We start from the raw sequence: 23,444 nt of genomic DNA, 5'->3' as shown, positions 1-23,444 counted from the left end.
TCAGCCGGGCCCCAGGTCAAAAGGTCCCTTGGAGCGAGGCCGCCTGGCCCGCCCTCCCCATCACTCTCCATGGCTGGCCATGAGGCTCCAGTGAGCGGCAGCAGCTTGCAGGCCAGAGGCAATGTTTACCAGCAGGGAGCCTCGGCAGTGACTTACCAGTCTGGGCCTCGGTTTCCCCATGCTGACGGGAATGGTGGGGACCGTGCCTGCCTGGTGGGGCTGTCCTAGGAGAGTCAGAGGTAACACTGCCAGCTGTCGGCAACACCCCTGGCACGAGGGACTCCCTCGTAGGCCCTGGCCCATGACATCCTCACCCTCCGCAGAGTCCTGTTCCCTCTGTGTCGCCCCGTTGGACCGTGCGTGTCCTCGAGCAGGGCCTGGCTGCTGCCTCCTGGTGCCCCGGCCTGTGTCAGCCCCACTAAGTGTGCTGGAGCCGGAGGGCATCGAGCGGGCACTGCTGGAGTTCCCCCACTACCTCGGAATGCCTTCCCAGTTTTTCTCTGCATTCTTTAATTCTCTTCGCTGACAGAGTACATGGTTCAAATCCCCACACAGGGACAAAGGAGAAGGACGCCCAGGTCCTCTACCTGCTGGTGCTCGCCCACCCTGAGCACCTTCCTGTCCCCTTCCCTTGGTCCATCTCGTACCTTCCAGGTCCCCATCCTCTGCCACTGCCCTGCCTGAGGACCTGGCCGCCCTTTCTGGGCACTGCTGACCTCACTCTCAGCCCACCCTGCGCACCAAGTGGGACCACAGCTGTCTGTGCTGGGTGCCTCGCACAAAACACGGGGCAGGGGAGCGACCCAAAGAGGGACAGCAGAGGACAGGGGTGAGCCCCAGGAGAGCAGACTGGACTGAAGTGAGGTAGTTGACATGCGTCTGGCCTTCCTCATGGTCTGTTGTTTTTTATCCTATTGTCTCGCTAACCATTTACAGCCGACCCTGGTTCTTAGGGTTTTCCCACGGTCCTTGCCCCCTCAGCAGCCTGGCTCCCTCCTGCAGCTCGTGCTGTGTGTGTGCGTGTGGTGTGTGTACGGTGTGTGTGGTGTGTGTTGTGTGTGGTACATGTGTGTGTGCACGGGTGTGTAGATGTGTGATGTGTGATAGTGTGTGGTGTGTGTGATGTGTGTGGTGCATGTGTGATGTATGCATGTGTGTGGTGTGTGTTGTGTGTGGTACATGTGTGTGTGCATGGGTGTGTAGATGTGTGATGTGTGTATATAGTATGTGATAGTGTGTGGTGTGTGGTGCATATGTCATGTGTGCGTGTGTGTGTGGTGTGTGTGTGCATGAGTGTGCCTATGTGATGTGTGCATGGGTGTGTGTGGTGTGTGCATGGCTGTGCATGTGATGTGTGCATGAGTGTGTGTGGGTGTGTGCGATGTGTGCATGGGTGTGTGTGGTGTGTGCATGGGTGTGTGGGTGCGTGGCTGTGCGTGTGATGTGTACATGAGTGTGCATGGGTGTGTGTGGTGTGTGCATGAGTGTGCGTGGGTGTGCATGGGTATATGTCAGTCACCGGGGCTGGGAGTAGGGGAGCAGGAGCTTCCTCTGGGGCCCCACGGAAGGGGCCGTTGTCCCACAGCGGAGCAGGGGCGCACAAACGTGCAGTCCCCGGCGCCTGGGGCCCAGCGGGACATTAGGGGCCGCGAGCTGGCAGGCCCCGTGGCTGTTTGATTTCCCCCTGCTTCCAAACTAGTTGAAATGACGCACCAAGCATGGATTTAATTAAGTTTTCGGGTGTGTGGCATAATTAGTAAGACACACGACTGGAACGGGGCGGGTGCGGTCCCATCCCTGCTCTTGCCTGTTAGAATTCTCAGCCCTCGGGCCACAAAATATGGTAAGTTGTGATGCGCAGGATGGAGGAGACAGAGCAAGCCAGCCGGAGCTACCATCGCCATGGGGCTCCTGTCTCCACCCCCGGGGAGACGCCAGGCCGCCCACCGCCCAGGGAGCCGACCACTGACCTGGGCCGGACGCTGAGCCCAGATGAAGCTCGGCGAGCCCGGCACCCTCATGGGGACCTGGGAATCGGGCAGCGCGGGGTCAGAGAGGGGCCTCGTGCTCGCTGTGGAATCGGTGATTTATCCACAGTGCGTAATTCCGGGACACACTCCCCCAGGGCCTATTTGCCACACGGTCTGCGCAGCCGCTTGGCCCCAGTCTCATCACAGATCGACCGTTCATGGGCACAGCCCTGTCGAGGGCCGTTCTCCTCCAGCAGACCCTTCTCCACGCACGTGGGCTGGGCCGCAGGAGGACGGGCCTGGGGCCCGGCTGCTCCTCCCTCCCTGTCCAGAAAGCAGGCCGCCATGGCAGGCTCGCCCCCGAGGGAGGGAGAGCTCTGTGCTCCCGGGACCTGATGAGGCTCAGCTTGTCAGAATCCCAAATCTGGAAGCACCTTGAGGGATCCTCCAGCCCAGGGTACACCTGGGGAAACTGAGGTCGGGGGGTGGGGTGGGGCCAGGCCCTGGTTGCTGACTGAGCGAGGGAGAGGCTGTTGCAGCGGCTCCCGGTCTAAAAGCTCCCCACGCGGCCCCCACCTTGTCCAGCCCGCTCTCCCCTGCGTGAACCACGGTGGCCTTCCTCACCCCTGCGCCCGGCTTTCCTCCTCCCTCCGGCACTGCTGCCCCTCAAGGCCGGGCCCTCTTCCCTTCCCCCTGAACATTCCGTGGCTGTCAACACCCTGCCGTGACCCTGAGCCCCAGTGACAGACCCCAGGCCCAGCCCTGACGCATCGCCCTCCTCCCTGGCTCCCCTCCTTCACCCCCCTGACTCAGGCCACCTGTGGGGCCCCTTCTCGGTCCATCCCAAGGGGCCCTGGGTCAGGACTGATCACCTCACCCAGTGGACTCTGAGCCCCCGAGGGCAGCCCCACTTCTTTACTCACCACCGCGTCCCCAAGGCCGAGCTCAGGACACGGGATGAAATAACAGAGCGAACATTTCTTACGCACTTACTGTGAGTCAGGCTCTGTCCTACATGCCTTGTGTGTATGAACCCCCAGGTCACTGCTCCTTCCCCCAGTCTCCCATCCATCCGACTGACCGAGAAAACCAAGGCTCAGGGAGATCCCAAAACTGGTCCAAGGTGACACAGCTATTACATGCAAGAGCCAGGATTTGAATCCCAGCGCCTGTCACCACAGCACAGGCCCAACCACGGTGTGAGACAGCCTCCCAACCAGCCTTCCATCCGTCCTCCCATCCATCCTCCCAATTATCCTTCTATCCACCCTCCTAACCATCCTTCCAACCATACTCCCACCCATCCTCCCATTCATCTTCCCCTCCATTCTTCCATCCATCCTCCCAATTATCCCTCCATCCACCCTGCTAACCATCCTTCCAATCATCCCTCTAACCATCTTTCCAACCATCTTCCCAACCATCCTCCCATCCATCCTTCCATCCCATCCTCCCATTCATTCTCCCCTTCATCTTCCCAACCATCCTCCCATCCATCCCTCCATCCATCCTCCCATCCATCCTCCCATCCATCTCTCCATCCATCCTCCCATCCATCTTCCCATCCATCCCTCCATCCATCCTCCCATCCATCCCTCCATCCATCCTCCCATCCATCTTTCCATCCATCCTCCCATCCATCCTCCTGTCCCTCCTTCCATCTGTCCTCCCGTCCATCCTTTATCCAACTTGTCCATCTTCCCAGTCATCTCCCATCCGACCTCCCATCCACCTTCACATTCACCCTCCAGTCCATTCCCCTGTCCAACCCCCCGTGCATTTCTCATCTGTCTTCCCATCCATCCTCCCGCCTCCTCTGCCCCAAGCCCCACTCAGGCTTTGTCACGCCTCTAAGCCTGCATTCAGGCTGGCCCCTCAACAGGCATGCCCTTTCTCTCTCTTTTGGTGTAGCCACTCACACCTGCCTGAAGCTTTCCCCGGCCTGTTCCTGCCCCCTCTCCCTCTGCACCTGGTCCCGCCTGTGCCAGCTGTTCTGCTCCCCGGGGGGTCCTCAGTGCCCACTTCTGTGCCAGCCCCCAATCAGGAGCTCAGGGGGCATTGCTGGTCCTCTGCCTGGTTGGGCCCTGCTTCCCGGAGCTGGCTCTTTGCAGTGGAGGGAGCGGCGCCACGTCGGGGGCAAACACAGTGGGACATGCCTTGGGGGATACAACTAATTTTAACAACAGCTTTAGGAAAAAGACAAATCTGTCCTTTTTTTTCCTCCTTGGGTAAAAAAAAAAGTGTGTGTGCGCACACGTGCGTATGTGCACACAAGACTCAGAGCATCGAATGTCAGAACGTGGTGACGCAGGTGTCACCAGCCACATCCTCAGTAGCCCCATTGCTGACGCCTGGCTCCCAGGGCCCCGCCGTCTGCTCAGACACCCATGCTCCTCGCAGTGCTCTCGCCTGCCTGCCCCGGGGCCCTGAGGGGTCTCTGTGACCTTTGACCCACCTCGGAGGCAGCTGAGCAGGAGTCTGGCTACTGGAAGCCGGGCGCCCTCAGGCCAGCTGGTGACCCTTGTGGCCCTCAGCTGCCTCCCCCGTCCACTGAGGAGGAGGCCAGACAAGGCAGGGAGAGCACCAGGCACACAGCTGGTGCCGGGCCTGTGTGTCGCCTCCTCTCCGGAGACAGGCTGGCTCGCCCAGCCCAGACCAGCCGGGGGGGGGGGGCGGACAAACGAGGGCGTCGCCCAGCTCCCTCTCCCTGGATCCACCTTGGAGTTTGGGGCCCTTGCTGGGGTGGAAAGCGTTTGGAAACGCTCCCCCGTTCCCCTCACCATCCTTTTCCCTTCCAAGGCAGGATCCGGCCTCTTGAAATTCTGCACACTAATAAAATTGTAACTAATTTACATCCGAGATGGGGAGTGAGTGGCAGCGGTTGTCATGGAGACCATCTCCAGGGCCCTGGCTGCCTCCGCCTCTCGGTGCAGCCAAGAGATCAAGAGATTCTCGCTCCAGCTCTGCAGCTGGGGCCGGTCCGTGCCTCCCAGGCACCCTGCCCGCCTCCCCCCACCCTGGGCCGGCCCCTAGGGGCTGGGAGGGAGCAGGCACCCCCAAACGCACACCAGAGGATGCAGACCGTTCTCCTGAGTTGGGGTAAGCGTCGGGCCCCATGCCAGCTTCTCCCCTTGTGGGCCCTGCTGGTTTTCCTACTGATGATGGAGGTCCCAGAGGGACACGAGGCCCTTTCCCTAAGCACTCAGAGTGGGGACAGTTTCCAGGGATGGGGGGTGGGGAGCAGCAGAGCCCTGAGCTACCCACAAGCTCAGCGTCCGGGGGTCCACGCTGAGAGAGGTCCCATCCTGAGCCCCCAAGGCTCCAAAGATGAGGAGACGCACTCCCTGGTCTCACAGAGCTTGCCCACCAACAGGAAAGACAGCCCAATCAGAGGGTGATATTTTAGCCCTCATTTTATCAACAATGAAAAGGTCTCAGAGAGGTAGGAGGACAATACCCAAGTTCAGACCCTTCGTTAGCACAGGGGTCAGAGGCAAAGCCAGCTCTCTTGATTCCAAAAGCATTGTGGTAAAGACGGTAAACTGCCTCCAGGGAAGCAACTGAACAAACTAATTATAACAAAGCAGGGTACACACAGCCAGAGAAGGAGGTGAGGGCACAGAGGGGCCCTCAGGAATCATGGAATCTAAATCGGGTTTTGAGGGATGAATAGGAGTTCTCCGAGGGGAGAAGTGGGAGAAGAGCATTCCAGGCAGAAGGTACATTCAAAGACCATAAGCTGGATGCTGGAGGGTAATGTGTGTGTGTGTGTGTGGGGGGGGTGGTCAGCAGGGGCCCAAGAGGGAGCTGGGCTCTGGGGGGCTTTGCACACCAGACTAAACCTGGTGGAGCTTATCCTGCAGATGAGGGAATAAAGAGCTGAGGTCCAAGCAGGCCCACTCCTGGCGTTCGTGGGGCCTGGACAGGAGTAGGAAGGGAGGTTCATGTGCCGAAAGTCTAGACAGCGACAGGTTAGCGATCCAGCGGGAAAACTGCTCACTGACGACCCGCGGCCGCCGCCCTCCTTGACCGCAACCTGCGCAAGGCTCTGGAAGGCCAGGCCCGCGTGTACAGCCTTGTGTCCTCAGAGTTTTGAGCCAGAACTTGAGGATGTGAGCAGAGCCCGGCCCTGGGACCCTGTCCCCTGCCCAGAAGGCGGTCTTGTGAAATGCAGGTTCCTGGGCCCCACCCAGACGCAGGCAATCCTTCTCTTGAGGGAGGGGTCCCGGTATGGCTGCATTTGAACGGGTCCTCTGGGAGATAATTGTGTATAAAAAGCTGGAGAAGCCACTGCTGAAAGTACTGGGGGTCTCTGAGGGGGACGAGGAACATGATCAGACCTGTGTTCTAGAAAGACATCCCCAGCTGGTGGGCAAGGGAGGGCACAGAGGAGAGGCCGGGGGAGCCGCAGGCCTGGCGGGGGCAGAGTCCGGGGGAGAGGTCGGAGGCTGGGGCCGGGGCAGGGGCAGGGACAAGGACAGGCTGCTGGTGGAGGCGGTGTTTGAGGTTCGGGGCCTGGAGTGGACGGGACCTGGGGCTGAGGAGGTCTGGTGGCGAGTGAGGATCCAGGCAGCTCCTTTGGGACCATGAAGTCGAGTCAGGCTGCAGGAGGTCTGGGCTCCGGGCAGCCTTTGTTAGGCCAGAGCCTGCCCCCTCTGCCTGACCCCGGGCCTCCCTGGGGCCCCTTCATTGTCACACTGGGGGTCAACTCAAGGCCGTGAGGGGGGAAGAGAATTAAAAGCTGGTCCTTCTCTCCTCCTCTCCTGAGGAGCCTGCGGGCCCCTAGCTGAGGCTGGAAGGTGGCGCGTTCTGGGAGGGGTTGGAGTGGGGGTGGAGAGGAAAGGGACTCCCTGCTCCAGTCCGGAGAGCAGTGGGCCCTTCACCTTCCCTACCTGGCCACACCACTCTGGAAAGCATCTTGGGCGTAAAAATAATAGCCACGAGAACAGCAGCAGCGACTCTGGCCCTTGATGGAGCATTCATGACCTGCCAGGCGCTGAGTCGCACAGCAAGACTGCGGCAGAGGTGGGTCTGTTCCGTCCCCAACCATGGGCAGGGAGCCAGTCTTCTCTGTGCCAAGCAGAGAGGGGATTAAGACTCAGCCCCTCCCTCCCTCAGCATGCTTGCAGTCTATTTGGGGCTGAGACTGCTCTCGATGCATCTCTGGGTGCATCTAGAAGGTTCTAGAAGGTCCATGCACCTCTAGAAGGCTGTGTTGCCAAACTCCAGCTTTTCCGATCCTAGAGAACTAGACTGCATTTATCAGCGGCAGGCGTTGAGAAAGGGGGAGAGCTCGTGGAGCTGCTGGGGAGGGCGTGGCTCGAGCTGAACAGAGGCGGCAGTCAGAGCTGAGCAAGTGAGGAGAAGGGGAGAGGGCGTCCTCAGCAGGGCTGCAGCCTGGGCAGGGGCGGGGTGGGGGTGGGGGGGTGAGGACGCACCAGGAATGAGGAGAAGGCCAGGCTGATGGGCTGGAAGGACCAGTCAGTGGGAGGCGGGGAGCCCCAGGGCAGGGCCAGGCACGCACAGGGTCAGCCCAGGCCTGCACGTGCCCCCAGGACTATCACGACCAGATAGGGAGGCATCCGCCCTCATCGGCTGGGATGGTCCCGTTGTCGGGGATGGGTTTGATGAGCTCCCAAGAACAGGAGCCATCCAGGAGGAGGCGTCACCATGAGGGGGCCTGAGCTGAGGCCCCCGGGAGAATGGAGGCCTTTGATCTCCCCAGAATCCTGGGAGGAAAGCTCCCGTGCCCCACACCCACCCCAACCAAGGGCACACAATCAGGGGAGATCCAGCCATTAGCTTGGCCCAACTGTCCCTTGCCTGCCTCTAACAGAGGTAGACACCCTGGCTTCAAACCTTGCTCTTTCATTTGCTGTGTGAGCTTAGGCAAGTTTCTTAACCTCTCTGAGCTCAATTTCCTTACCCATAGAATGGGCATAAAACACCAATCTCTAAAAGTTTATTAATTTGTTTTAGGACTAAATGAGATGATGCAAAGAAAGCATTGAGTGGAGTACTCGGTGCAGAGTTCACGTTTGGTAACTGTTGGGTCCCTCACTCCCGTCCTCAAACCCGGACACGGCAAGTGTGGCCATAGAGGGTTCTCACTTGATTTACCCTTTGTGCTGCGTAAGTCTCACCACTTCGACGTCAGCTGCCAGTGGAGCTGGGCTGAGAGTCTCACAGGAGACAGACGTGGTCGCCTGTCGCCTTTACCTCGTGCACTTAAGTCTACGATCCACCGGGAGTTAAATTTTGTATAAGATATGAAGTTTAGGTTGAGGTTCTTTTTTTAACAAAACAAGTGTTCAACTGCTGTAATCATTCATGTAATAAATACTGACGGATAGTTGGACATCCATCTACAAAAGAAAAGAAAAGAAAAGAAAAGAAAAAGGAAGAAAGAAAGGAAGGAAGGAAGGAAGACCATATACAAAAAGTCAACTCACAATGGATCATAGACCCAAAATGTGAGATCTGTGACTATAAAACTTTTAGATGGTGAGCCTGTGGCCGAGTGGTTAAGTTCGCACTCCACTTGGGTGGTCCAGGGTTTTGCTGGTTCGGATCCTGGGTGCGGACATGGAACCGCTCATCAAGCCATGCTGAGGTGGCGTCCCACATGCCACAACTAGAAGGACCCACAACTAGAGTCTACAACTATGTACCAGGGGATTTGGGGAGAAGAAGAAGAAGAAAAAAGATTGCCAACAGATGTCAGCTCAGGTGCCAATCTTTAAAAAAAAAAAAAAAACTTTTAGAAAACTTGGGAGAAAATCTTAGGAACTTGGGGTTAGGCAAAGAGTTCTTAGACATGGAAATAAAACACAATCCATAAAAGATTAATTTTGCTTCTTCAAAATTAAGAACTTTTGCTTTGTGAAAGAAACTGTTCAGGGAATGGAAAGACAGGCCATAGGTCGTGAGAAAATATTTGCAAATTCCACATCTGACAAAGGACTTGTATCCAGAAGGTATAAAGAACTCTGAAAACGCGACAGCTAAAAGAAAGCCCAGTTTAAAAATGGGCAAAGGACTTGTACAGACACTTTATCGGAGAAGATACACAGATAACAAATAGGGGCATGAAAAGATGCTCAACATTCTTAGCCACCAGGATGTGAAAATCAAAACCGTGACGAGACACCACTCCACGCCACTCGGTGGCTAAAATATTAAATCCTGACAATAGCAAGTGCTGACAAGCACACAGAGCAACCAGAACTCAGACACCAAGGACGAAGGTGCAGAATGGCACAGCTGCTCTGGAAAACCGCTTGGCAAGTTCTTAGAAAGTTAGTCAAACTCTTGCCATGTGGCAGCTGTCTGCCGCCAGGCATCGATCCCAGAGCCAGGAAACACAGCTCCGTGCACAGACGTGTGTGTTCATGGACACAGAGGCATGAATGTCCACAGCGGCTGGATCGGTGACAGCCCGGGACTGGAAACAGCTCGGACACCCATCAGTGGGTGGGTGGACAAACACACTGGGGCGTCCACACCACGTGCTGCTATTCAGCACCAAAAAGGCACAAACCACTGATACAGACAACAACCCGGGTGGGTCTCGGGCCCGGACGCTGCGTAGGAGAGGCCCATCTCAGCCCGGACTGTCTGCTTCCACCGTCTACAGGGAAAACTGCGGCCGCGGAGAACAGACCAGGGGCTGCCAGGGGTCAGGAAAGAGGGGGGACGTGCTGACAAAAGGACAGCACCAGGGAGTTTTGGGGTGATGGAACTGTTGTGTATCCTGCTTGTGGCAGTGGCTACACAAATGCACCCATGTGATAAAATACATACGTATGTGCTCCAAAAAGAAGTCAGTAAAAACGCAATTAAGAAAAGGGACGAGGTAGGGCCTCGAGTTCTCAGGTGGCGTCTTCCCAAGACCAAGGCAGGCCCAGCCCTCCCCTGGAGCTCCTTCAAATGGATCAGGAGCAGGCACCATGTCCTGTGCGGACGCAGCTGGTGCCAGGGCCCTCCGCCCGGCGAGTGAGGGCTGGCTGAACTGCAGCTCCACATGCCCCCTGAGCAGCCCCATTGTGCAGTGAACAACCTACACAAACGTCCATGCTGGCCCTGGAACCTCCGTTTCCTTCTCAGCTCCTGTTCTCTCCCCAAGGGTGGAGCTTTGCCGGGCAGCCCCCCCGGGAGCAGAGTGAGGGGTGGGCTGTGCGTTGGCCCTGATCAGCCAGGCTGGGGCCTCCCGCTAATGGCTGTGGACGCACTCGGCTGAGGCTGCAGGCCGGCCCTGCGGGGCCCGTTCTTCATGGCTCGCCTGCTGGGGAGAAGGAAGGATGGCCAGTTCACCAGACACAGAGCCAGGCTCAGGCGGCTGAAGTGGGTGCGGGGGCCTCACCCCCGTCTGGAAGCTCCCCTCTCGGCTGCAGGCGGGCGGGCGCCGGGGCAGGGACCTGCTGGAGAGAGCGGCGGAGCCTGAGCGCTGGTGGTGTCACTCCACTGTGCGGTGGGCCCGGCCATGCCCTCTCTGCCCCAGGGGGCTGGGCACCACCGACCCGGGTCCCAGCTCTTAGTTCCCGAGCACCTGCTGGGTGCCTGGCACTGGGCTAAGGGGTCTACCAGGGTGACAACAATAACAAAAGCACCAATAACAATAACATGGATCATAAGTCGTGTCTGCTGAGCGGGTAGGAGGCTGGGCCTTCACCTCCTAACGACGCGGTGGGCTGGCCTGCTGCTGCCTTCCCTCCTCAGGAGCAAGCTGAGGCTCAGGAGGCGAGGCCCCGCTGCAGAGGGGGAGCTTGGCCCTCGACCCGCTGTGCCCACCGCCCCTGTGGACAGCCGCAGCCTCTTCCACCCCGTGACTTTGCTTTTCTGAGCCTTGTTTCAATAGCGGTAAAGGGCACTTTGCTTTCTCATAGTAAAAGAGGCCCCGACTCTCCCTACAGGTGGTTTTTCAGGATCTGTTCAGGCCCCACCTCCTCCAGGAAGTCTTCTTTGACCCCCTCCAGGCTGGGTCAGAACACCTCCGAGAAACAGGATTCCTCACTCTTCCTTGGGAACAAGAACAAGTCGGTCTCCCCTTCTCTGAAGGTGCGGTATGAGGATAACATCTCGGACCCCAGCAGCCACGGCTGCCACCCTAACTGGATCAGCGGACACCATGAGGAGGATAGAGGAAAAGAAGCGCAGAGGAACCAAGCCAGATCCCCCACTATATCACGAACCTCTGGATCAAACCATGCCTGAAACCCACCCCACCTCTGAATTGTTCTATGACATGAGCCCATAATTCCCATTTTGATTAGATTTTCTGTCTGTTGTAATTGAGAGAGTTCAAACAGGTACAGGAATTCACCCAACGTGGACAGTAGCTATTTCTGGGGGGGGCAACTAATGAGGGAACTTTCATTCTGCATGTACATGTTCTATATTGTCTGCAGTTTTACAATGAGCGGGCAGTGAAATCAAGGCTGGTGTTTTCTCCTGAGCAAACAAGTTGGCTACGAGCTGGTGGCTTGAAAAACTGGGTGGGTGGTGGTGCCAGTGATAAAGGAGGTGCGAACGGGGGGAAGGTGGCGGTTTTGACTTGGGGCACAGAGCCCCCATGTGGGGACTTCCAGGGGCTGGTGCTCAGGAGGGACAGTCAAGGAGGGGCCAGGGGGCAGGGCCGAGGCAGGTCACAGCCCACAGCCCACGGCCAGGGCCTCGCTCACCAGTGAAGTACATGGTGCTGCTTCCCCCAAAATGCTCCCCAGGGGGCTGCCACTGCCTCAGTGGCCCCTCTGCTGGAGCCGACGACTAAGGCCAGCTCTGAGTGGCCGAACCCATCAAGCTGCACGATTCTTGGAAGTGGCCTCCCAGCCACCTCCAGTTGGCACAGGTGGCAGGGACCCCTGGGGTCCAATCGGCAGGTTGATTCCTCAAGCGTCAGTCGAGGCTCCGAGGCCGGGGGCGAATTACGGCAGCAACAGGCTCTCCTGTGAGGCTTTGCCCTGCTTAGAATGACACCCCCCCGCATCTGCGCCCTCCCCCGAGGGCCCTGAGACGCAGGCCAGGCAGCCTTCCACCTCGGTTTCACGGAGAAAGAAGTGTAGGCACAGAGAGGCCAAGCAACTTGCTCACAATCACACAGTGCGGCAGAATTTGCCAGAATTTGAGCCCAGTTCTCCTGCCTCCAGACCTGGTCCCCCTTCTATTGCCTCCTGCTGGGCTTCACAGCAGGGGTTGGGGCACGGAATTATTTGGGGTGAAGGTTGGCCGATGAGGCCCTGAGAAGATCTTGGCCCAGACTGGGGAGGCTGGGGGGCGGGGGAGGGTGCAGAGGCTCCCTGAAGGAGGGAGGGGAGGGACTCAGGCAAGGAAGCTTCTCCCAATCCCCACGGCTGCCCTGGGGCCACCACATGTCCTTCCCTGTGCGCTCAGCACCCAGTCTCACGTGCTATATTGGTCATCACCTTGAACCCTCAAACATCCTGTTATCAGCCTGTTTTACAGGCAAGGAAGTGAGGTGCAGAGAGGTTAGGTAATTTGTCCAAGGTCACACAGCTAGTTAGGAATGTAGATCTCTGGCCAGCTGGAGCCCAGAGCCTGTGCAAAGGCCCTGAGGCAGGACCCAGGAGCAGGGTGCACTAAAAGAACCGTCACAAGCCAGCAGGCTGGGGCCAGAAAGGAAGCAGAAAAGGCCCTTCTGAGCTTCATCCAAATCTTACTTTTTCAAGCAAAAGTCTCCAGCCTCCACAGGATGTGGCTTCCTGCTCAGTGGAGCAAGACTCCATCCATCCTGGCCTCGGTTTCCTGTTGGGGGTGGCGGGGACGCACAGAGGCCTCTGGGGTCAGGAGAAGTGGCAGCGGCTTCAGCGGCGAATAGTTTTTGTAAAGACCCAGCAAGTGGGGAGAGTCGGAGGCAGCGGAGGGGGGACGCCTGTTCACGGACGGACGCAGCGGGGCGAACGTTCCTGCAGGGCGCAGGGCGGCCGGGGGCGATCGCCGGGCGCGTGCGGGCACACGCGCACACGCACACGCGCGCGCGCGCTCACGGAGCCGCCCGAGGAGCCGCCAGGACCCAAGAAGCGAAAGTGAGCAACCTCTAGTGAAAGAAACAGTCAGGCACAGACAGCGCGCGCCCGGCCCGGCCATGGCGCGCTGGGCACACGCGGTGCGCTCCCGGCAGCCGGGCGCGTGCGCGGCGGCCCCGCGGAGGAAACGCCACCCGGGGCCGGTCCGAGGCCCGGCGGCGGCAGAGCTGGGCACCCCGCGGGCGCTCGGCACCCGCCCCGACCCCACCCCGCGGCCCCCGCGCCGAGATGCGCCCCCAGGCCTGGCTCTGACCCAGCGCCCGGGGGGCCCTTCGCCCCGCCCCTCCCCGCCGGTGCAGGAACTGTCCCTTCCCAGCGGCCCCCAGGAGCGCCAGGACCCTGCAGGGGTCGTTGCTCAGGTGGCCTTGGCAGCAGCCGGCCTCCCGGAGAAGGAACCTCCGAGGGACCGCCCTGGGAGGCCAAGGGCCGCCGGGCTGGGGAGAAGAGCTCGCGGCAGCGGCCCTGGCGCCTCGGGAGCGCCCGCCCCCCTTCCCTTCCCAGAACCGGCTTTTCCAGCTCGGCGGCTTCGCCAGGCTTCTGGCGGGTGGGGATTGTTTTCCCCGGGGGCTTGGGTGGGAAGAGTGAAGACAGGGAAGCTGGCTGCCCACACAGTGCTCTGCCGTCCGCGCCCCCTCCAGAGGCGCCCCAGGGACGCCGCAGCTGAAATAAACACGGACCCCGGGCGCTGCCTTCGCAGAGGCGCAGACGCTCCACCATCACGACGTCGGGCCTCCGCGCAAACACCAGGAGAGGCCTCGAACGTCCTGCAAGGGCTGCCGGAGTCCGGTGCGCCTGGGGCCGGTACACAGCTCCCAGGGCTCCCAAAATGCACAGAAGGGCGTGACTTCTTCCCGTGGCGAGCAAGTCCGCGGGGGAGTTGGAAGACCCATCCCAGACCTTGGCCCAGGGGGCGAGCTCCGGACTGCACTGCAGGGTGTCCCCCACTGAGCTGGTTCAGCCTCTGCGAGCCCATAGCTAATGAGGCAGGGAGAAGTAAGCAATCATGGTGTGGCCAGGGCTCCAGGAGAGGCCCAGCCGAGAGGCCTCCCGGAGGAGGTGTCCTCCAGCGCAAAGGTGCTCCCTGCTAAGGCGGGTGCGGGAGAGTAGCTGGCCTCAGGAGGTCCCACCTCCCCGGGGCTCTTCAGAGTGCCAAGTCTCAGGTAGCCTGAGATGAAGGGGAGGACCCCTCAGAGCCTCGGGGCTGCCTTCCACTCTGCAGGTGGAGAGCTGGGGGTCTGAGAGGTGCTGCCCAGGGTCACCCGCTCGCTAGAGTTTGGGCTGGGCCCTGGCACAGAGTAAGTGGTTAATAAATGGAACTGTGCAGGTTGGAATCCAGCAAGCCAGGTCGATCTCCATGGACCCTCCCTCCCTCATTTCCTACAAAGCTTTGAGTCCCTTCTACGTGGTGATTAAGACACAAACAAGAGCCCCGTAGACAAAAACGTTAAGATAATTTTAGTTATTGATAAGTGGCGTGTTAGTGAGGGACTGAGCGAGTACAGAGAGAGCACAGTGAGCAGGGCCTCCGTGGGTGGGGGGGGGGTCTCTGAGCTGAAGGATGAGCAGGGCCCAGCCATAGAGACAAAGAGACAGAGTAGGCCAGGCGGAGGGAATGGCAGATGCAAAGGCCCTGAGGCAAGAATATGCCTGGCGTGTAAGAAGAGCAGAAAGTCAGCTGGAGCAGAGGGAAGGAGGGGTGTGCAGGCCACGGAGAGGAGTTTGGGTCTGATTTCAAGTACGTTCCTCCCGTGTGATCGGTGTGGAGAGGGCAGGAACAGCTGCTGTGGGAGAACCCCCGCTGGACTGAAGTGAGCCTGGGGAGCTGCTCCAGGATGTGCACTTGGACTGAACGCCTGCTCTTCATTCCCCTGAGTCCTTCGGCCGCAGGGTTTTCTGGGAGGAATCCCACGGCCAGGAGGGGCCCACTTGACAGGTGAGAACACTGAGAGGGGTGGAGGCCCCAGCCAAGGGCGTGCGCTTGCTGAGCCCCGAGTCAGGCTCAGGCGCTGGGAGACGTCTGGGCCCTGCGTGCCGCTGGCTGGGATGTCGGGCCTGAAGCGGAGCTGGAGCCAGAGTCGTTGGTGGGGGCCCTTATGGGGGCTGAAGGCGTGGGGCCTGGGCCCGGAGGAGGCACGAGGCAGAAGGGCGGGCTGCAGGTGAGCAGAGAGAGCAGACGGGAAAGATGTGTGGACTCCTCCCACCTTGAGCAAGAAGTAGCAGGCACAACTGGCACGGGTGTGCACGTATGCACACACAGGCACACACTGGCATGTATGAATGCATGCACACATGCACACACTACATGCATTGTGTGTGCATGCACACATCCATGCACACATGCATACCTGCACCCGTGCATGTGAATGCACACACCCACAGGTGAGCACACGTATGCACTCATGAGCACTCCTCAGTGCACATGCACGTGGACACAAACACGGTGCATGCTCACAGAACCTCGTCACAGACCATCTGCACACTTCTCTCCTTAGCAATTATCACGGTTCATTCATTCATGCAACAAACATATGCTGAGCCGTTTTCAGTGCCTGCCCGGGGAGGGGTGGGCGCTGCAGACACAGCCAAGAGGCCCCACAGTCCCAGCCTGGCTTCCCCGGAGCTCACTCTAGGCCGGGAGAAGACAGACCTAAATCTTTAAGGCCATTTGTCACTGGGGCCTGGAGGAGAAGCACAGGGAGCTGTGGGGGGCTGGGGAGCGGCTCTGGGAGGTCTGGAGAGGAGGTGTGTTTCCAGGGGTGGGGGGACCAGGGTTGGGTCAAATGACGAGTCAGGAAGGGAGAGGCTAGTGTGACGGGTGGGAGAGGCCCAGACAGGCCTGCAGGGCATGGGGTCGGGGGCCTGCCCACCCCCTGACCCCCTTCCCCCCTGTTGTGAGCTCTCTCCTCCCTGTGCCCCGCGCACCCAAGCACCCAGCACAGGCTAGCGCCCAGTCCCTTAGAGGCAGGATTCTGGTCTGTGGCACAGCTTGGGGGGGGAAGGGGGGAGCCTACTAGTGGCCACAGCGATGCCCTCTCTCTCCTTTCCTCCATTCCCCCTCCCCTCTCCCCCCCCCCCCCCCCGCCTGCCTTTTCTCCCACACACATCCCTCCGTTTCCCTGTCTGGGCGATGGGTGGGTACCAGCACCTTCCTCACAGAGCCGTGAGGTGAGTTGGTGGGAGACCGTTCTTCACAGAGCCGGCTGGAGCCGGTCCCCCTTCCTCTAGGCAGAGATCAGACCCTGCAGAGAGCCTCGCACCCAGCAGGTGGCAACAAGCCCTCCCCCACACCCCACCCTGCACCCTGTGTGCCCCCCCATCTCATACCACACACCCGCTTCTCCCACAATACACCCCCCCACCCCCACGCCCTGCCCCCCCATGCACACACCTCCACACCACACTTACCCTACACCACTCCCCCCAACAGACACACAGTCCCCCCCACACACGCTTGACCCCCTTGGGCAGCCCAGCCAGTCTCACCCCCCGCCCCCTGCCCCGGGTCCTGGGCAGGGGGCAGTGACAAGCGCGTAGCCGGCCCTAGCCCTGGCTGCAGGGCTCTGCTCATTGATTCAGAGATGCTCTTTTCTTTCCTCAGGTGCTTCTCTGAAGGATGGAAAAATCGATGCCCGCAGAAGAGCGGGCTCATGGAAGGTACGGACAGCGCAGTGAGAAGACCCAGGTCCCGGGGGAGGCAGGCGCCCGGGGGCCCGCCGGCCTGGCGCTGGCTGTTCCCCGGCTCCCAGAACAAACTCAGAGGCGGGCGTGGGCAGCCCGGAAGCCAGCGATGTGGTTTTGTCTTTTAAGATTTTTGTTCTGATTACAAAAGCTGTATATGTTAACGTAGAAAATAAAAATTACTGAATCCATCCCCAGAGGTAACCTCCCTGCCAACGTGTGTAGTAAACCCTTCCAGCCTCTGCACATCGAATGCACTTTTTATTTTTGCAAAAATAGGACATGCTCAGCTGCTTTTTTCAAATTCAACTCTCTGCCACCAACATCTCTCTGTGCCGTTTCCTGGCGCAACATCATTGTGTCTGATGGCTGCACCACGAGTCGTCCTGGTGGATGGTGGAGGCCCCACAAAGGCCTTGGAGTCAGCGTCTCGGCCCCTTGGCTGTGTGACCTCAGGCAGGTGGCCTGCACCCTCTGGCCTCCCTGGTCCTCCTCTGCGTGATGGGGTACTGATGCCTGCCCTACAGCCTGGTGGCGAGGATTACAGGAGGAAAGAGGCAGAAATCACGCAGTCCACGCAGAGCACATCGAAGGCATTCCATCAGTGATGGCTATTATTATTTTTTGTCTGTATTGTTATACAGCTAAACCATCATTCTTTAGCCAGTCCTCTGTTAAGGAACATTTAGGTTGTTTATTCGGTTTCCCTTCAAGAAGAAGGCATCAGTGGATATCCTTGCCAAGAAATCTTTGACAAATCCTCAATGATTAATTTTGAGTGTTTTCTAGGAGGAGAGCGATGCGCCCTGGGAAAGGTACGCACGTTTTAGGACCAGTTTGTTCTAGATACCACACACTGCCCTCCGGAAATGTCCTGGTGACGCTCTGTGAGTTTCCTGGGCTGCCATAACAAACTGCCACAACCGGGGTGGCTTCAACAACAGAAATTTCTTCTCACGCAGTTCTGGAGGCCAGATCCAAAATCGGGTGATGGCAGGGCCACGCTCCCCCTGAAGACCCTGGGGGAGAATCCTTCCTCGCCTCTCACAGCTTCTGCCAGCAGCCCGCATTCCTTGGCTTGTAGCCCCATCGCTGAGGTCTCTGCCCCTGTGCTCACATCGTCTCCTCCTGTCGTCTTCTCCCCTGTGTGTCTCTTACTGTCATATGATCCAGGATGACCTCCTCCTCTCAAGATCCTCAATTTAATCACGCTGGCAAAGATTCTTTTGCCAAATGAGGTACCGTTCCTGGGTTCTGGGGGTTGGGACGTGATCATGTCCTTACTCCTGCTGAGGAAGGAGGGTCGTGTTGAATTCCTTTTTCCCTCACTGCACAGCACAGTCTCATCTTTTTGAAATGTCTGGCCAATTTGGTAGGGTAAAAATGATCTCTTGTTTTAAAGTGCATTTCTTTAGCTGTTAATGAAGAGGGACGATTTTCGTGGGCTTGTGGGTCGTTTGTATTTCTCATTTTCTTACTGATTCGTGTCCTTTGTCCAATTCGCTATTAGGTGTCATTGTCTTCCTCTGGGTGTGCAAGAGCTCTTTGTAGATTAGGGATGTTGAATCTTTATTATAGCTTGTAAATATCTTCCTAATGGGTCACTTGCTTTTCAGGTTTTTTCATAGTTCTTCAACGTATATAACTTTTCAACTTTTCTGTAGTCAAAGCTTTGAGAGGATTTTTCCATCAGTCGAATAATTAAACAGGCTTTTCCCAGTCACATTATTTTCATCTAGCGCTTTAACAGTTTCACTTTTATATTTAAGTTTTTGCTCTGTCTGCAGTTTATTTTAGTTGTGGTGTATGTTAAGGCTAATTGCCTCCCCCACTAATTATTGAACAGCTGTCGATGCCATTTAATAATAGTCCACATTTTCCCAATTGATTTTAAATGATACCTTCATAATATATTCAATTTGACTTCTTGCTCCGATAACGTAGCAGACTGAGGAATGTGGCCTCCTCCTGCTGAGCAACGTCAACCAAACTTCGCAACAACAACAAAAGTAATTAATCTTGAAAGAAAGAAGGAATGGGAGATGCCCAGGTGCTGGAAGATGGGAGGGAAAAACCAGAACCGGAAGCTATTCCATGACTGAGGACCCCAAAAAGGCAAGATCCTCAGTGAAGAGAGCTCACAGCTGAAAATAGAGACCACAGGCTGGAACGATCTACCACGAGGGAGAGTCAGCAGACAAAACAAGAAGGGTCAGTCCTCAAGAAACTGAGATAACAGCACAGCCCAAAAGAGACTACAACATGAATGCTTTAAATTATTTTTAAAAAATTAAAAACGCGTAAGAAAATTAAAAGACGCCGTGGAAAAAGAAGAGGCAGACGTGAAGGAAAAACAAGGATCTAAAAGTGAAAAATGCAGTTGTTGAAGTTAACATTTCAACGAATGGGTCGAATAGCAGATTAGACACAGCTGGAGAAATGTTCACACACTGAAAGACGGAACTGAGGAAATTACCCAGCATGCGGTCAACAAAGATAGAGAAACAGAATGAAAATAAAAACTAACAAAATAGAGTAAGAAAGTCCAACCCACGCCTCAGAGAGGACCTGAAAGGACACACACTAGGGAGAGAATGGAGGGGAGAGATATTCAACGTGATAATGTCTGAGAAGATTCCGGAAGTGATGAAAGACACAACTCCTTAGATTTAAGAAGTGGGTCAGTCCCAAGAAGGATGAATAACAGTGAGTCTGCACCTAGATATATGTACCAAAGACAAAGAAAGTGACTTAGAGCAACCAGAAGGAGAGACCAGATTACCTCATGCCCGTCGTAAAAGCATAGTGTTCCAACACTTTATACGTTAGCTCTTTAAGTCTTCAGAATAACTCTCTTAGTATTCTTATTATCCACATTTTAAGGATTGAAAAATCAAGGCACAGAAAGTTTAAGTGATCTTCATTACTTCATGCTACTTAAGTAATTTTGGTTGCGACCATGGCCCCTGAGGAGTCATGCTTCCTCATGACCACACCCTTGTGTGGTGTGACTTCACTGCTCCTCCCCAAGAGGACACTCTTGCTGTGAAGGAGAGGCCACTCTCCTCCCGCCTTGAGTCTAGACTGGCCTCGAGACTTGCTTTGACCAATGGAATGCAGCAGAGATGATGCTGTGTGGCTTCCAAAGCCAGGCCTTAAGGAGCCTTGTAGTTTCCACTTTTGCATCTTAGATCACTTCCATCATTGCGTCAAGAAGCCCAACACAGACTTCTGGTGGAAGAGAAGCAAGATGACCCACCTGACAGCCAGCATCAACTGCCAGGCTTTGAGCGAGGCCATCCTGAACCCTCCACCCAGTCAAGCCCCAGATGAGAGCAGCCACACGAGTGACTCAAGGCCAGACAAGCGCACACAGCAGAACCGTGAGCCGCAGCTCACCGGGCACAGAATTATACAGTGATGGCTGACAGGGCCGGGACTGGGACCCAGGCAGGCCAGGACTCCAGAACAGGCACCTTCACCATGATGCCATGGCAAAAGCCATCAGCAACAATGGAGACCAGAAGACAATGCAACCTTAAATCTTCAAGACGATGGAAGAAAATGTTTGTCAACTTAAGCTGCCTTTCAGCTAAACCGTCTTTCAAGAGTAAGAGCAAAATAAAGACATTTCAGACAAACACAGAAACTTCACCACTCACAGAGCTTCGCTGAAAGAACTCATAAAAGATTACCTTAGGAAGAAGGTGGTCAAGCCCGGTATCAAGTATGTGATGAGCAATGAGCAAAGATTTTTAAAAGGTAAAACCTAAATAAGTGTTGGCTGGAAAAATCGGTGATAATAATGACAAACATAGCCTCAAAACAAGATGGAACTAAAATATGAGGCAATCACACATGGTGATGACTTTCCAAGGGGTTAAGTCACCTACGACCTTGTTCTGTCCAGGAGGACGGTGGAGGACACGGATTTAGATTGTAAGTCAATTATGCATGATAAGAATTTAAAGATAACCTCCAACAGGAAGAAATGGAATGTATAACTTTCAAACCAATATAGGGAAAAGGGAAATAAAGAAAACACTATCAGCCCCATAAAAAGCAAAAAAGAAGAGGGAAAGAAGAAAACAATTGACTTTTTGTGTTTTTATTTTATAACCGACCATTTTTGTAGAATTCTCCTATTACTTAATAGTTTTTCACTTCCTTCCCTTGGGTTTTCAAGTAGACAATTATATTATCCACAAATAAGGATAATTTTGTCCTCTTTTTAGCGGTTGTCCTTTATGTTTCTTGTCTTCTTGCATTGTCTAGGACTTTCAGAGCCATGTCACACTATAGGGGCATTATTAAGCATCCTCACCTTATTCTGGACCTTGGTAAGAATGCTTCCAATATTTTACCATTCAATCTGATGTTGGCTGTTGGCTTGAGATGGATATTCTTTGTCACGGAATTAGTCAGGATAAGCTAGAGTATGCTGCCGTAACAAATAATGTCAAAATCTCACGGCTTGAGCAAGGTTTATTTCTTGTTCATGTTAAGTCCAGGCAGTTCTCTCTCAGTTACGGCTGTGATTGGCTCAGCATTGCACCTCCACATCCGGGAATGCTCCCCTGCTTGCTGAGGCGAGGGAAAGAGAATCGGAGAGTCTCGTACCAGGAATTAAGTGCTTCTATGTAGACATGGCACACATTACTTCAGCTCGTGTTGATGTCACATGGTCCTGCCTAACCCCAGTGGAAAGTGCGTCCCCAGCCTGGAAAGATCGGCAGACATTGCAGATGTCACGCTAACCGTGTTAAGGAAGCATCCTTTCATTGCCGATGTTACACTTGGGACCCTGGAAGACCCTAAAAGTCAACTTGAAAAGTCACTGGGGCCTTGGCTGTCTGACGACTAGCGGAGGAGGCTGGTGTGACAAGAAAGGCGAGGTGACGCATTCGCAGGCCCTGACGACGCCTGCCTCCACCGGCGCCTTTAATCGTGTGGAGGCCCTGAATCCTTGTAAGCCATCCCCCCCTTTCCTGAGCAGATTTCTGCTTCTTGAGGCCACACAGTCTCAACCAGGATCATTTGCTGATGTTTTCTTTGGGATTTTTATCAGATTCCTAAGCAAGACTGGTCTGTAGTTTTGTGCTATCTGCCTATTCTTGGTTTTAGGGTGATGCTGTGTTCTTAAGATAGTCGGGGAAACTTTCCGTCTTTCCTGTGTCCTGAAACAGAATGTTTGAAATATCTGAATATTGGCCAGAAGTGTCAGGACCCAACCGTTGTCCAGGAGGTAGCGCCTTCCTTCCTTTTCCAGTTTACCCTGTAGTAGTAGGTTCTTGAGTTTTCTTCTACTTGTTAAATTGGTTTTAGTTATATGTATTTTCCTATAAAAATACCCACTTATTCATATTTTCAAATTCATCATCACAAGGCTTTACTTAATATAATTTAATTAAAAAAAATTCTTTTGTTCCCATTGTGCATTCATTTCTCTCTGTTTATTATCTATGGACCTCCTAGAAATTTACCTAATTTATCAGACTTTCCAAAAAACCAAAAACCAAGTCATAGATTTGCCTTTTACTTCTCTTGTTTTTCTCTTTTGCAATTTATTAAATTCTGCTCTTTCTCTTTATTGACTTCCACCCTCTCTTATTTAAGAAATTCATAACGTTGAGCTATGAATTTTCCTCCTTGTAACATTTTAACCACCTTCCTGTATGTTTAGGTGTGTGGTATTTGCAGTCTTATATTTTTTAAATACTTTGTCATGCAGGTTTTATTTAGAATTATTTACAAAAGTCGTTTTTAATTTTCGAATGGTTGGCCTTTTAATTTAAACTTTCGTTAATAATTTCTAGCTTAATTGCAGTGTGATCGAAGAATGAGACTTTTAGTATATCTGCTTTGGGGGTTCTATTGAATTTTTCTTTATGGCCTCATATATGATCAATTTTCATAAATGTTTGATGGGCTCTGGCAAAGAAGTGAGTGTCTTTTATTCGTAAGGTACAAAGTTCAATTATTAAATCAACCTTATTAATTATATTATTCCAATCCTACACAAATGTGGCGGGGGGATACTATTTAAATATGTCAAAGACAGAAGAGGGTTTAGTCTCCTCGGGGCTTTTTTGTCTGTCCTTCTGTGAATAGCTAAGTTCTTGCTTCTCCAGTTGGGTCTAATGCTGTATAGGATGTAAAAGATTGTGACAATCAGATCTTCACTGAGACTCATCCTGCTTATCAATACAAACGACTTTCTCCTAGCTCATGATTTTTGCCTGTGATTCTTGATCCGATATAAATATTACCTTTCATTTGACTTGAACTTGTCTCATATAATTTTGCCCATCTTGGATTTTTAACCTTTTTGTGTCCTTCGGTTTTAAGTTTCTTTCTTTTTAATTTATTTTTTATATGTGAGGAAGATTGGCCCTGAGCTAACGTGTTGCCAATCTTCCTCTTTTTGCTTGAGGAAGATTGTCACTGAGCTAACATCTGTGCCAGTCTTCCTCTATTTTATGTGGGATGCTGCCACAGCATGGCTTGACGTGTGGTGCTAGGTCTGCACCCAGGATCTGAACCCGTGAACCTCGGGCTGCCGAAGCGGAGTGCGCAAACTTAACCACTATGCCACTCAGTCGGCCCCTTAAGTTTATTTCTTTTAAGCAGCATGTAGTTGGATTTCCACCTTAGTTTTTGTTTTATCCAATCCGAGAGTCCTTGGTGTTTTACCAGGAGAATGTCATGCATTTATGTTTGTTGTTAACACTGACCCCACGGATCTCACTTCCAT

General features: G+C 54.8%; 1 protein-coding gene and 1 long non-coding RNA gene across 6 annotated transcripts; one reads left to right on the top strand and one right to left on the bottom strand.

Moving 5' to 3' along the window:
- The first annotated feature begins 1,801 nt into the window (after positions 1–1,801).
- LOC139079758 (uncharacterized) lies at positions 1,802–20,892 on the top strand. Of its 5 annotated transcripts, none has more exons than XM_070596969.1 (3): positions 1,802–5,069; positions 14,778–14,945; positions 16,611–20,892. In XM_070596969.1, the coding sequence occupies exon 1, from the start codon at positions 3,110–3,112 to the stop codon at positions 4,142–4,144; it is 1,035 nt and encodes a 344-aa protein (XP_070453070.1). In that variant the 5' UTR covers positions 1,802–3,109; the 3' UTR covers positions 4,145–5,069; positions 14,778–14,945; positions 16,611–20,892. The 5 variants fall into 5 exon arrangements, with proteins under 5 accessions (XP_070453070.1, XP_070453071.1, XP_070453072.1 ...); XM_070596973.1 differs by lacking the exon at positions 1,802–5,069 and adding an exon at positions 13,072–14,005; XM_070596970.1 differs by lacking the exons at positions 14,778–14,945; positions 16,611–20,892 and adding an exon at positions 10,883–11,296.
- Positions 8,805–13,162, bottom strand: LOC139079759 (uncharacterized). The gene is made up of 2 exons (XR_011533682.1): positions 12,647–13,162; positions 8,805–10,390 (listed from the first exon to the last, which is right to left on the bottom strand). It is a non-coding gene; the product is annotated as an uncharacterized lncRNA (long non-coding RNA).
- Positions 20,893–23,444: the final 2,552 nt, after the last annotated feature.

The sequence above is a fragment of the Equus przewalskii genome, chromosome 26, assembly GCF_037783145.1.
Source record: "Equus przewalskii isolate Varuska chromosome 26, EquPr2, whole genome shotgun sequence".
Taxonomy (NCBI): Eukaryota; Metazoa; Chordata; class Mammalia; order Perissodactyla; family Equidae; genus Equus; species Equus przewalskii.
Note: the sequence above shows the minus strand (reverse complement) of the source record. Positions and strands in the feature narration are given on the sequence as shown.

Coding starts and splice junctions, on each gene's coding strand:
- LOC139079758 (XM_070596969.1), top strand. CDS start 3,110: ATGCAAGAGCCAGGATTTGAATCCCAGCGCCTGTCACCACAGCACAGG.